The sequence below is a fragment of the Podarcis tiliguerta genome, assembly GCF_965153285.1.
Source record: "Podarcis tiliguerta genome assembly, chromosome: 2".
Classification (NCBI taxonomy): Eukaryota; Metazoa; Chordata; class Lepidosauria; order Squamata; family Lacertidae; genus Podarcis; species Podarcis tiliguerta.
In genome coordinates this window covers 81,672,781-81,686,118 of record NC_139535.1, presented here as the reverse complement: position 1 = coordinate 81,686,118, position 13,338 = coordinate 81,672,781, and the positions used below count along the sequence as shown (strand labels likewise).

At 41.8% G+C, this 13,338-nt stretch overlaps 1 protein-coding gene across 4 annotated transcripts in view; it reads right to left on the bottom strand.

Annotated features, from left to right (window-relative positions):
* DNAH9 (dynein axonemal heavy chain 9) overlaps window positions 1-13,338 on the bottom strand; it is a 183,395-nt gene that overhangs the window by 51,980 nt on the left and 118,077 nt on the right. For 2 of the 4 annotated variants that reach the window (XM_083429627.1, XM_083429628.1), the window contains 5 exons: window positions 11,228-11,416; window positions 8,527-8,762; window positions 6,176-6,298; window positions 4,799-5,003; window positions 1,845-2,009 (listed from right to left, as the gene is read on the bottom strand). In XM_083429627.1, the coding sequence (XP_083285753.1) occupies window positions 1,845-2,009; window positions 4,799-5,003; window positions 6,176-6,298; window positions 8,527-8,762; window positions 11,228-11,416 (918 nt within the window). Of the gene's footprint in view, window positions 1-1,844; window positions 2,010-4,798; window positions 5,004-6,175; window positions 6,299-8,526; window positions 8,763-11,227; window positions 11,417-11,852; window positions 11,877-12,098; window positions 12,119-13,338 lie in introns of those variants that run through there. The other 2 variants (XM_083429630.1, XM_083429629.1) reach the window with 2 other exon arrangements.

Genomic DNA, 13,338 nt, shown 5'->3' with positions numbered 1-13,338 from the left:
GAAGAGGAAAGGTGTTCAAATGTCATCTTACTTGCAACTTGGTCATCAAGAAACTTAAGGTGGTATCTGGCTGCACAACAAAACTCCCCCTCCCTCCCCACTCTCTCCTCTCATACGCACTCAGAGTTTCCTCTTGTTGGAAGTGTTAAGATGCAACTCACCTTGCACTGGAGGATGATTTGTCTATATGAAAAAGAAGAGAGAGAGGGTGGGGGGAAGTCTGAAGTTTCTTAGACTGTCCTTTCTGACCTAACCTGTACTGACCTTCCCACAGATGCTAGGCTGATACTTAGGGTTGCTCACTTCATTTCCCACGCCCTTCTTTATCCTCACCTTGGGAGAGTAGACATATTTTGTGTCTCTCTTGCTGAGACGCAAGAGCATGCCTGCTATCAAGCCATCAAAAAAGTATTTCCTGTAGAATCTTTATTGTCAAGCAAGTATTTCCTGTAAACATAGTTTTCTTATTTTCCTAGACTGTGATCATATCCAAGATAACCTCCAGAGCAGGTTTGGAGAGAGAGGAGAGGGACAGAAAGTTTTGCTGTGCGGCCAGGAGTCCTTGTAGTAATGGAATTCCTTTGCTGGATACTATCCTGATTTCCAACAGATTTCTTCATTCATTTGCAAGTTCCTCAGAAACCAATGTCTGAAATGTTTTCTTGGGAAATGTTTAAGATTTTTTTTAAACAAAAACAAAAAAAACTTTGATATATTGAATCTGAATTCTGTAGCTGATCTCCTTTGTAATGTTTTATTTTGAAACCTTTAAGATAATATTTAAGTTTGGTACAGCATGAGACTCTTCATCTCAAGGTCCTGGGTTCAAGCCCCATATTGGGCTAAAGATTCCTGCATTGCAGAGGGTTAGACTAGATGATCCTCATGGTCCCTTCCAAATCTAAGATTCTATGTTGCTTTGAATGTATACTTTATATTTGACTTTCTTCAGTAATGTTTTATCCTAGATTGCTGTATTTGAGGTTTTAATTTAGGTCGTAAACCACTGAGATTTTTTTCTTTAAAATATAAAGCAGTATAGAAATGAAATGAATAGTAATAATATTTTCCCACATCTTATAGTACAGAAGTGTACAAGGCCTTCTTACAAAATTACTTGGCAAGGAATTCCAAAAGAAGATTGATGATGCGCTAGCCTCTACAAACATACATCATGTATGTGTTTAAGAACCACCCATACAAACAGCATGGGAACTTCTGTAGTCTGTACATAGATACAGCTTGGAATTATATGCTCCAATGGCTGCAGAAAGCTACTTGTATGTGAAAGATGCAACTGAAATTTGCAAAGCAAATTATGTGTGTCAGACAACTATCAAAGAGGATGGTTGTAAAAGACAGATCTTTTACCCAGGGGAGCCACATCAGTGCCAAACTGCTGGAATTCCTGCCAATTTAATCTGGACCACATAAACTTCAGCGGATCTTGTCATGCTGCCTCTGCTGAAATCCAAGTTTAATTGAGTTAATGTAATGCATGTTGAATTAACTGAAGTTAAATAAAAAGCCTTGGTATTAAACTGGAATGGTTTAAGGCATCTTATTATAGTGCTAAAGTTTTATGGTCTTTACATTGGATACTGCTATTTGTACTTCACTTTGAATTGCCCATTTAATGCCCATCTATTCTGAAGCAGGAAGATTCCTAGACTTGACCAGAACCGAAGTGTGTGTGGCCTCCTAATGATTTCTAGTCTCCAAGCAGAACAAGTTGACCGAAGATACATTTTAAAAGTTTTAATGAACTTCCTAGCTCTTAAGACAAAATGCATACGCAGGGGTCGTTCCCTGCATATCCACCCAGACCCAGTTTGCATTTTTACCTTTTCTTCTATTTCTGCAGCTGTCTGTTTGGTGACTTCTAGATTTTCCACTAGAGCTGTATCCCCTAGGAAGTTCCCTGAGGCAGAAGAGAGGCGGGACAGCAAGTTGTCTTCCAAAGTTTTCAAAGTTATTTTGAATCCATTCTGCTGCTTTGTGAGATCAGACTGTAAAGAGTTGAGGTACAGACCCCCCCCACAAAACACAAAATACATTAATGCCTTGATTTCCACAGCAAGCATTTTCCTAACACCAGCAGCAGGGTATTTTTTCTGTAGACTTTTCCGCAAAACCACCCACTCTCTCTCTCTATCTTTCTATCTCTCTCTCTCTCTGTTTCTCTTGTGCCCACCCACCCACATAGAGGGGGGGCGCAACACTGAATAACAACAATACACTTGTCTGGACAGAGAGATTCATGTGTAGAAACCTCCAACTTTTGTGCAGCAGGAATGTAGCATCCTGTACAAAGGTAAGAAGCACACTCATTCCTCTGCACACTTTTGCCACTGGCATGTGGCCTCTGGAAGGTTGTACATGAGGCAGCACAATCCTTGGGCCAAAAAAGTCCCAAACCAAATCATTATATCATATACTGGCCCAGCTTTTTACTGTGATTCATATTTTAAATTTACAAGCTGCCTTGTCAAGATTATAACAATTTTATATCCTTGATAGATTTTCAATGGACTAGCCATGAAGATGCCACCATAAAATTTATAAGAAGTCTGAATATTAAACAACAAATAAGGTCACATTTTTCAACAGGAAACTTTTTTATTTTTGATTCAAGGAAGCATTTGACTCTTTGGCTATTTGTCGGATTTTTTAAAGGGCCTTTGTTCAGAGAAGTCTAAGATGGATGCTTTTACATCAGTACGCTATAAGCAACTTGATAACCAACCCCCTCAATATGTTCTGCTACTATTTTTACCTAGCAGTTAATTAAGTGTGTGATTCATAACTATTTAGGTATATGATTCACAGATATTAAAACCAATGGGAATTTGTTTACACCTTTCCAACTGGCCTACATATTATGGCCAACACACGGAGGCTACCCAAAATACCTGCTCAACACCATTGGGGTGAAATATATACAGCTTGCTACTATTATATGGCACTATTATGTGGCATGGAAACTCTCCCAGCAAAGGGAACAATCTGTGCAGCAAATTTATTTATTTTGTTCATTTAGATATTTTTAAACTGCCCTTCACCCTACAGTCACCAGGTGCTGTAAAACATATTAAAACACACTGACACATATTTCTGAAACCAATTTAAACATCAATAGAATGTAAACAGCACATGACAAAAGAGCTCTCAGCTTGCATCTCCCCTCACCTCCAAAAGCTTGATGTAAAAGGTATGTCTTCACGTTCTTTCTAAAAGCATTTAAATTTCCTCAGTAGGCAGAACATTCCACAGTTTTGGCTCTGCCACCGAAAGAAAATCTTACTGCGAGTGTTGTTACTGGGTGGCCCAGGAGAAGTCTGAGCCCCAGATCTGTGGAACCCTGAATATATTTTTTTTGTGGGCTGCAGTGCTGGCCACGCCTAGCAAGAGTGCTGTTCTCCAGTTGGAAGTGCAATAGCAGATATTATTCAGTGTGTAATCTAGAGATAACTTCTGTTGTCAGTAAGTCAACTAACCAAGTGGGGGATGGGGAGGTGCTGCATAGCAACCAAGGAAGCTGCCATTACCTTCATTGAGATTACTGCAGAACACACTTGCTGCCTAGCTGCAAGGCAACTTTCTTCTGGATGTTTAGTTGCATTACGCCATGCAAGGCCTTGCAAAAAGACAAAAGCTCTCTGTTCCTTCCTGATGAAGCTATATTCTGCTTCATTCGGTTAACTTTTGCCAGGCTTTTCTCTCTGGACTCTGTCTACTTTATTCAAGTGTCTTGTACGTAAGCCACCCTGGGAGACTTTTTGGCTGAGCAGCAGGGAACAAATGCTCTAAATAAATATATGAAGTGCCTCTGCAAACAGTGCCCTCCCACCAGCTGTCTGGCTGCTGTTGGGGTTGAGGGAGGAAAGGTCACAACTGCCACCAGCACACCAAACACTGTGTAGTGGAATGAGGAGCACCAACAAACAGAGGGCATTGAGATTGACTAGTGGCCTTTTTCAATGAGTGAATGAGCATGAGTAGAGGGACCGTTCAGATTTTGCAGCCAGCACAGATGCTGTTTGCAATGGAGACAGGCCAGTCTGCATAGGGCAGCTGCTGGGAGGGGGAAAGAGGCCAGAGGCAGGTCAAGGAAGGCCTCTGCAGTGCCTCAATGCTGCTTGAGGGGAGAGGTGAAATGAGGCCAGGTTGTGAAAGGCCTCTGCAGTGCTGTCACTTCACATGGGAGCAGGACAGGGAGAAGAGGCCAAGAAAAAATGGCAATGCCCTCAGAATGTGGACTGGGCCAAAACAGCCACACTGTCTATTACTGCTTGCTGCCTGGTCACTGAAGAAAACCCACAGGAAAATAGTCTTTCACCTCCTACAATGTTGCTCCCTCAAGTTGGGGTTTTTTTTCCACCCAGGAGAGAGTCTGTACTTCCTCACATCAGAAAGAAAACCATATGCATAGCCACCAGCCAGCTCAATGCCTAGCTCCTCCTCCTTTCTCACCCGTTCTCCTCCTGGTTTCCTCCTGTTCACTGCCGCCTCCCTCCATCTCCAGGCATATTTCTCTTCTTGACCCTTCTGCCACTTTCTCTTCTGGCCAACTACGAAGGAAGGACATGCATGCATGCATGCCACTGCATTTGAGTGGGGAGCAAGAAGAGAAAGTATATGTGCTGGCCTGTGGAGTACGTGTTTATTTTGTCTTTGGCTTCCAATTGGGTGTCATGAGCAGCGGGAAGTACATTTTAACTGTACAAAATTCATTTTGTAGAGGAAGGCTTAGTGGGAAAAGGTTTCATTTTAGGCTTGCAGCCAGCTTGCAACTTACCTTTAGTTCTTCCAGGTCAGGCCTCTCCATACTGACAACTGCTGCCAGCAACTGGTCTTCCAGGCCATCCCGAGTCACGGTGAAGTTGATGAGGGTGCACTGTGCCTGCATTTCCGGCTGGTAATGGGGGTTTGCAAGCTTGGTGTGGAGAATCAGTCGGAAATTGGGGTTGAACTCACACTCTTTATCTCCAATTTTAATGCACCTGAAAGGAAAACAAGAGTCCTCATCTATCTCCAACGTCTCTCCCACAAGTTGCATATATATACGTATAAGGTTGTGGGAATGGGTTTTTCCTAAGTCATCACATGACAATGCTATTCTTGACCTTTAGGCGAAATAAACAGAAGTACCAAATTGAAGTTGAACGACTATTTTAAAGCAACGCTATATCACTATGAAATGAAAGGTATTCAGTAGTATGAAGATAAGAATGCACTGTACCTCTCAGAATTAAAAAGCATGACTTTTTCAATAAGGGAGTGTGCAGGGCACCTCAAGGACGTCTGTCACACAGGCCACTTCACATACATGGTGGCCGTGGCAGAGTTGTCACTAAAAATGGCTTTATGATCAGGACTCCACAAGAATATACTTTAATGGTTAGGCACATAGACTGGTGTCATGGCTTGTAACATTTCCACTTCAGTGACAGAGGAATGTTGTGGAAGGACCAGAGGAAATAAACCAAGAACAGAAAAGACAGGAGTGAAGAAAAAGGAGGAATGACAGCTGAATATCAGAATGAAGAAGCTTGTCAAATAAGAGCATTTTTCATTACTTTAATATAAAAGGATTTGTTTGCTTTTTTATTCTTCTATCAAGTCCATGAGGCTTTGCTTTATTTGACTTGCCTCTTCTAATTAAGAGTACAGCAAACCACATCTGAGTCTTCTATGTGTGACTGCTGTTATTTTTATTATTCTATGGTGATCACTTTCCCAATACTCACTGGACCTAATAATAAAACAAATATTTAAAATAGAACCACATGATATAAAAGTATTGGCCTGCTGGATTATTTTTTTCTTATCACTCAGGACACCATTTTTCAAAAGCTGCTGCAACAGAAGTGTTTTAAAAGATGCCTCCAACTTGACTATGAGACACCATCTCCTGGGGGAGGGGGCACACCCCATCACTGTTGCACCATTATTGAGAAGGTCCACCTAACTCAACCATTACAATATTTTGGTTCCTGAAATTTGGGCTTGGAGAATAATTTCCTCTGGTGGCCTCTAGGAAAGTTCACCAGAACTTGCACACATATTGCCCACAGAATCGACAGCAGCTCCTGTCAGACAACACACAAGCTTTCCCGTCATCCAGAACTTGACAACCGCAGATGAGGAGCCTTCTGATTCACCACCATCTTACCTTCCTTTTTTTATTGTCTCACGGCCAAGCAATGGACCTAGAACTGGGTCAACAGATTCTTCCAAGTTCTCAATCAGAACAACTTCACCAGCAGCAAGAGCCTGCTCTATCATATCCAGATACCTAGGAAAGATGGTTCCAGGGTGACATATGCAGCAATAACCCACACAGACTTTTAAAGCAAGGAACATTTGCCTTCATAAGGGAAAGAGTGGGAGAAGCAGTAACCCCAAGTAAACTCAGGGTTTAAATATGTTAATACTGGTTATATGCAGGGGGGCATTGAGAGAAAAAGAAAGCGAACAAAGTATCTGCACTATGTATGCATGATTATGCTGGTCCAGCAGCATGGGATAGTGATTCACTTGCTAAAAGGAAAGCATGTTAGAGGCAAAAAGTTTAATTAAATTCATAGGATCCATAGAATGATCAGCACCTGTAAGCAAAACGTTTGGGGATACAGTCATGCCCCAGATTCTCTATGCGCAATGTGTTTTTCTGGGACACTTTATTTTATTATGTACAATCCCTTCTGCAACCAGATTCAGATCTCTCTCTATTTTCCCAGGGTTCTTGCTGGCCAAAGTGTGTTAGATGAGAAAAGTAAAAGAGAAACCTTTTGAATTAAACACTAATGGCCAAAACTGGAATGCTACTTGGGGGGATTGGAGTGTACTGATAATTTAAAGATAAATGACTGCTCTAACAGAGGGAATCTTGACTTTCGCCTTATTTGGGTATGACCATAAAAAAATAAGTCCCTGAAGAGGACTTACAAGAAACAAACAAAAAACAAACTTGCAAGCACTGGACAGCTTTTTGTAATCTGCTGAATGATTTGTTCTTGAATTTATGGGATGAAGTTGTGGGATAAATCAGTCTTGTTTAAGACTGATAAATCAGTATGCTTAAATCTAATGAATGAATAAATGGGGTTAATGTGTTTTATGTTTTTATGTTGTATTTTTATGTTGTGAACTGCCCTGAGACCTATGGATAAATGATGCTACAAAGATTAAATAAATAAATAAATAAGAAAGACTTCCTGCCAGGCTTAGCTATGCCACTCCCCCTCACCTTTGTAGGAAGGGTTACCAAACGCTTTGTTCTCTCACTTCCACCATGTGAACCCTACCATTAAGGAGGTCTAAGCTGAATGCTCCAAGCTTAGACCACATGACTTCAGCAAGTCATCTTTGTGTTTCTATACAAATAATTTAGAAACATTTACCATTTTGGAACCTAAGTCATACTGCCTGTCTTTTCTTGCTGCTCTATGGAAAAGCATATTAATATAACTTTTAAAGAGTTTGTAAGTAAGCCATTTTTAACTTACCAAACATGTGGTCTCTTTCTATGCTAAGGAAAGTGAGGAACTTTGGAAGCAACATAGAAGGGATATTTTAAAGGTCTATCAGTCTATACTTCCATGCTTAACTTTGCTGAATGCTTTGAGATTTTAAATCTCTGCTGGGCTCTCCCACCAAAGATTACTTACTACAGACCTGGATCTAGGCACCCAGGGAATTCTCCTTTTATCATTATACCATATCTATTTTTCCTTTTACCAAATTAACAAACAGAAATTGTTTACTTGGATGCATTTTATCAAACACACATATTAACAGAACATGCAAACATGGTGATTTCCTTGTGAAATTGCTGCTTCATTATCATAACCTGTGAGAGTTCTGCTAAACTGACCCTCTTCATTTGACAAGACAACACGCTCAGAAGACAAAAAAATGGCTTCTCATGTGTGCCTTGCCTTGAATTGTTTCCTAAGTCTTTCGAAAGATCTGTGAAAGACAATTCCCTAAGAATCCTCAGAGAAGTGGACTATAACAGTTCTATTTTATCACCCCACCCTGGACCTCTTCCTTTTGAAAACTTGCAACATTGCAACCTGGAAGACGGCTGTCTATGAGGCCTGAGTCTTAAAGGCCAAATATCAGAGGTGAAGCAACAGAACAAGAGACTAAATGCTCAGCGCTGAAGAACTGCAGTGTGACGCACAGCCAGCTGGTACCCAGAGTGCAGCCAAACCTCCTTCATTCTCCTCCTCCTCAATACATTCACAGTTTCAGTGACGTTTCTATGGCAACCATGCCAAGTTCTGCACAGCTCCTCCCCATTTAATCAGAAATCTCTATAATCTTGGTAATGAAAAAGGCAGGTTAATACACAAAAGTTCTACATAGCTGCAAAATTGGAGTGCTTTCCTTCCAAACGTAATTGCCTCCTACGATCTTTAGTCTGAAGCAGAATATACATCAAATCTGACACTGCAATTGAACACATCACATTTTGCTTTTTCCCAGCTGCAGCTTTGCATGGCCCTGCCTGCTCACCCTTTCTGCCCAATCCGGGTCACTCGGAGAGCTTCACCATACTTGGTTTTGATCCACTTGATGCCCTGGAGCTGGGGGTCAACCATGAGTGGCCAGCGCTCACAGTTGCTGAGGATTGTGGCATTTTCAGTGGACATGCGGTCAGCCGGTAGCCCTTCATTCTGCCAGGCTGCTATGTCAGCATCATCAGTCAGCATCATCAGAGGATCCAAAGATGGAGTCAACGGGATTGCAACCTAGGACAGCAAAAGGCACACAACTTGCAGGTGAACAGTAAACACCTATGTACTCCAAGTACCAGCAAGCTGAATTAATACTGCTTTTTCTATTATTTAACAGCAAGTCTCTACTATCGCCTGCAATTTCTTAAGATTGTATAAAACCTTTAGGTGAAAGACTGAGAAGCACAAGAGGAATTTCAAACTTCTTCCTGCATCATCGAAACGAGAGTAAGGGGAATAAGGTATTTTCTGCCTCCTAACCATCAATGGGGAAAAAACCAGCTTCGGCAAAGGAGTATTCCACATAGATACCAAACTCACCATTGTGTGCACCATCCAAACCAAACAACCACCACCTGGAACCCCTTACAGCAGTGGTTTTCAGCCAGTGTGCCATGTCACCCTGGGGTGCCTTGAATGATGGTTGGGGTGCCGCAGGCTACACTGGCCTCTGTCCCTCTTTCTTTCCCTCCTCTGATGCCCTATCACAGAGATGTCTCCCAAAGGCTTGCACAGCTGTTTATTGCAGCAGACCTTGCTACAAGCTCCCCAGATGAATGGTGCCTCTGAGAGGCATTTGTCTTTGGGGCAGGTGGGGGGACAGCTCAGAGACCAGGGATGACAGCTGCCCAGAGGACTAACAAGGAGGGGAGAGGAGGGGAGAGGAGGCTGGGGACACACTCCACAAGAAAGGGTGTCTGGAAAAAGGATGAGAGGCTGCCAGCTCTGCAGGCAAGGAGTGACATAACTGGGCTCCTGAGCCTCGCAGGGGTGCCGCAGAAAGAATATAGTTGGTTAAGGGTGCCACGGTCTCAAAAAGGTTGAAAGCCTCTGCCTTGCAGCATCAGTTCCAGGGTGTAATTACCCCTTGGGATCATTGTTCTCAAGCTTTTCAAGCCACACCCATTTGATCTTCAAAATGCTGCCAGCATTCACGTGCATGTATTATTTAACAATGCGTCACATGTATATGTATATGTCTTCATACAAGTGTATATTTATTTTAAAGTGAAAAATTTGTGTAAAAGCCCCAAAGGGTCAAGAAGGCATTTTCCAAATTTAAAATTAATTAAATGCAGGATAAACCTTGCCCCATTGGCATATGCCTTGCCCTCCAAAATGTGAATCAGCCCACACAGCTGAAGTGGAAGCAAGGGTCCTGTCTTCATTTCCTAGGAACTGAATGGTTGGTCAAAACTAGATATATTTTCTACATTCAACATTCCACTATCCTGGCTACAGGATAGTCACCCAAAGGGAACACAACCTAGAAGAGGTTACCAGCTGATGATAAGTACAATATTCAAAGCTTTCTGCAGAGGATTAAATATTTTTGTGCCATGGATTCTGCCCTCATGTCCCATCTTTTGAGAGTGGTGTGGAGCGCTTCTCTTAACTGGATGCATAAGGGTCCCCAGCTAGCCAAGTTACAGAGTTTCTAGATATTGCCACCACCCAATTTCTTTAAGAAAAATGTACTTCTAAGCTGAAACCATAAGATTTAAACACAACTGGTTTGTGTAGTGGTTTCTGTTTTGCCCTTCTTGTATCTGACTGAGCCAATGGGGAAAGAACGTGCTGCATTTACACTTTTCAAACTTTAGTCTTAGAATATAGGGGAGGAGAACATCAGTAGAAATACAGCTAAGCTAAGTTTTCACAATTTTATCAAGGAATCATGGACTAAATCGGGGATCAGGAACTTGTGGCCCTCAAGGTAACGTTGGACTGCAGATTTGGGAGCATCAACATTTGAAACATCTAGGAGTCCAACAACATCTGTAGCCACATGTTCCCCATCCCTGGGCTAAGATAAATTAGCTCATTGGCAACCCCTCCCTCTTCTACTTCAATACATCCTTTTGTGTACAAAAACAACACGCAATGACACAAAAACCTCAAAGAATGAGGCCTGGGGCAGGTTAAACTGACAGCTTGATAGAACAGGATCAGATTGCACCTTGTACTTTTGCAGAATGTAATTAACACATTCACAAGTCTGCTGTGATGCTGCAAAGCAGAATTCACAGTTCCAGAAAGACTTGTATACACCAGGCGACCCTAGAGCAAGCTTTGCTTACCCAGAAGGCTTGGAACTAGAATCCCTAAGGGTATATCATATATCTAAACACAGGAGCAATATAATAATAAATTATACAGAAATGCTTTTTTAAGGATTGTTTAGCATTTTACAGAGAATATCAGATAGAAGCAAACAAAAATGGAAGATCCAAAAACACTCTCTCTGTGTGTATTGTGGACATTCACAACCTATTAATTCAAAGCCATCTGGGTAAATAATAACAAACATTTCCCAAATGTCATGGTCAGCAACAGGGTGCAGCACTTTCAAAAGTCCATTCTAAACCTGGTTCCAACACAATTATAGCCTGCCTTTGATTTCAAGCTCATGACAGAACAAAAGCTCAGATTGGAAAGCAGAGATGCATCTGAAAATGTGACAGTTATCTTGTGCTCACTTTTAGCTGGCGCAAGTATGGTTTCCATACACTGTCCATTAGGTCTTGCCTGTATTTCTTGCTGAAGTAACCCAAGTAAGAGACGAATGCAGTTATCAGTAAGACATCTCCACACAGTGCACTCTCTTGCTGCTTGAAGTCTTTCACTGATTCAGCCCACCTCACATTTTCAGAGGCTAGGCCTCCAACCTAGAATGAGCAGAGGAAAACAAACCACACAATTAAAGCTCATGGAATAAATTCTGGCTTCAGAGATTTTTCATTCTTAGGAGTGGTGGCCTCTTACAAGGTACTGGTTGGGAGTAAGCAAGATGTCTATACTGGCAACCTAAGAAGTCCTGTTTTACAAAACTGCTGTTGGTGAAGAGTGATGCAGTAAGGAGCTTATAGCCATTTTTCATCTTTGTGCCCTTCTTTTTGGAGTTTTTTGTTTAGATTTTGCATAGGTCAGGAAAGGGAAGTTTGAGGAACAATTCTCCTAACCGACCCTGGTCTCAGAAATTGACCAGTGGTCTGGGCCTAGTTGAACTACCATGTTTCTCACACTGGGACCCAGCTCTGATGGGATTTTAAGTCAGAGAAAATAATGCTTTCTACTGCTGGTAAAGATAAAGGGACCCCTGACCATTAGGTCCAGTCATGGCCGACTCTGGGGTTGCGGTGCTCATCTCACTTTATTGGCCGAGAGAGCCGGCATACAGCTTCTGGGTCATGTGGCCAGCATGACTGAGCCGCTTCTGGCAAACCAGAGCAGCACACGGAAACGCCGTTTACCTTCCCGCCAGAGTGGTACCTATTTATCTACTTGCACTTTGACATGCTTTCAAACTGCTAAGTGGGCAGGAGAAGGGACCAAACAATGGGAGCTCACCCCATCACGGGGATTTGAACTGCCGAACTTCCGATCGGCAAGCCCTAGGCTCTGTGGTTTAACCCACAGCGCCACCTGCATCCCTTACTGCTGTTTACCCAAATGTGAGTAATATGCTACTACTCTACCATATAAGTTTATAGTCAGACTGAAAATGCCTGGTTAAACCCTTTTAAGCTTTTTCTGATTAAATAGACAAAGGAGTCGTTTCTGAGGAGAACGGTATCTGTTACAGGAAACCACAGGAGCAGCACATCCGGCTTTGCGACTTGAGGCAAAATGGGAAGTGCCATCCTGCCCTGCCACGTCTGCCACCAGTATCAGCGCCAATTTTGGGTGAAATCATGTTGAAATTGTGAGGGATCTCATGCACTCTGCAAGATGTCATGTGATTTCAGAGATCTCGCCTGAAATGCTGGTGCCGCTTCTCTGGTGGAGCGCCTGCAGGAACACCACCTTGGAGACTTCTGCCACCTGAGGTGTAGGCCTCACTCTGCCTAATGGCTGCACAGGCCATGGGAAACCATCTATTTAATATTTTTTATAATTATAATATTTATCTCTCAGAGCTTTCTACAAAGTAATCAAATTGCATGTTGGAAAACATGATTAACTCACTTTTTTGCATATTCATTTTACTGCAATAACAGAAATATGTCTGTCTAAAAAATATTATGAGTTCTCTTAATCGAAACTGCCATTTTACTGAACACTTTGAGTCGCTTCAAGCTTTTTTGGTAGTGTCGTTCTTTGTATTTGATTAACATGGTAAAATTATGTAAATCTTGGTTTACATTTCACACACAAAAACTGGAAATGTTGAGAAGCCTGTGCCCTAGTTGAAGCCAGGGTCTTCCCAACTTCACCATTACTTTCTTCAGAAGTATTACATCCAAATAGTACATAAATGGTACATAAATCCGTTTGTTCTTTGAGATCAATAAATTGAGGCCTCATTATATGCACTGCTAATGTTCAGTTAATGTCTTTTTCTGTGGCATCTATCACTTAGAGAACATCATCTTCAAGGCAGGCAATTCTAAAAAACTTTTTTATTTTCTCAAACCTTTTATAATCTTAGCTGATGCTGTTGGGCTGTGGGTCAATTGTTTTAAAATTGTTGTTTTTAAAAACATGGCCACTGCTATTGGGCACTTTTCAGTGGAAAAGAAATTAAGGAAGGAGAAGCTGCAGCACTGATAGGTCAGAGTATCAGAATAAATACTAAATGAAAGAGCAA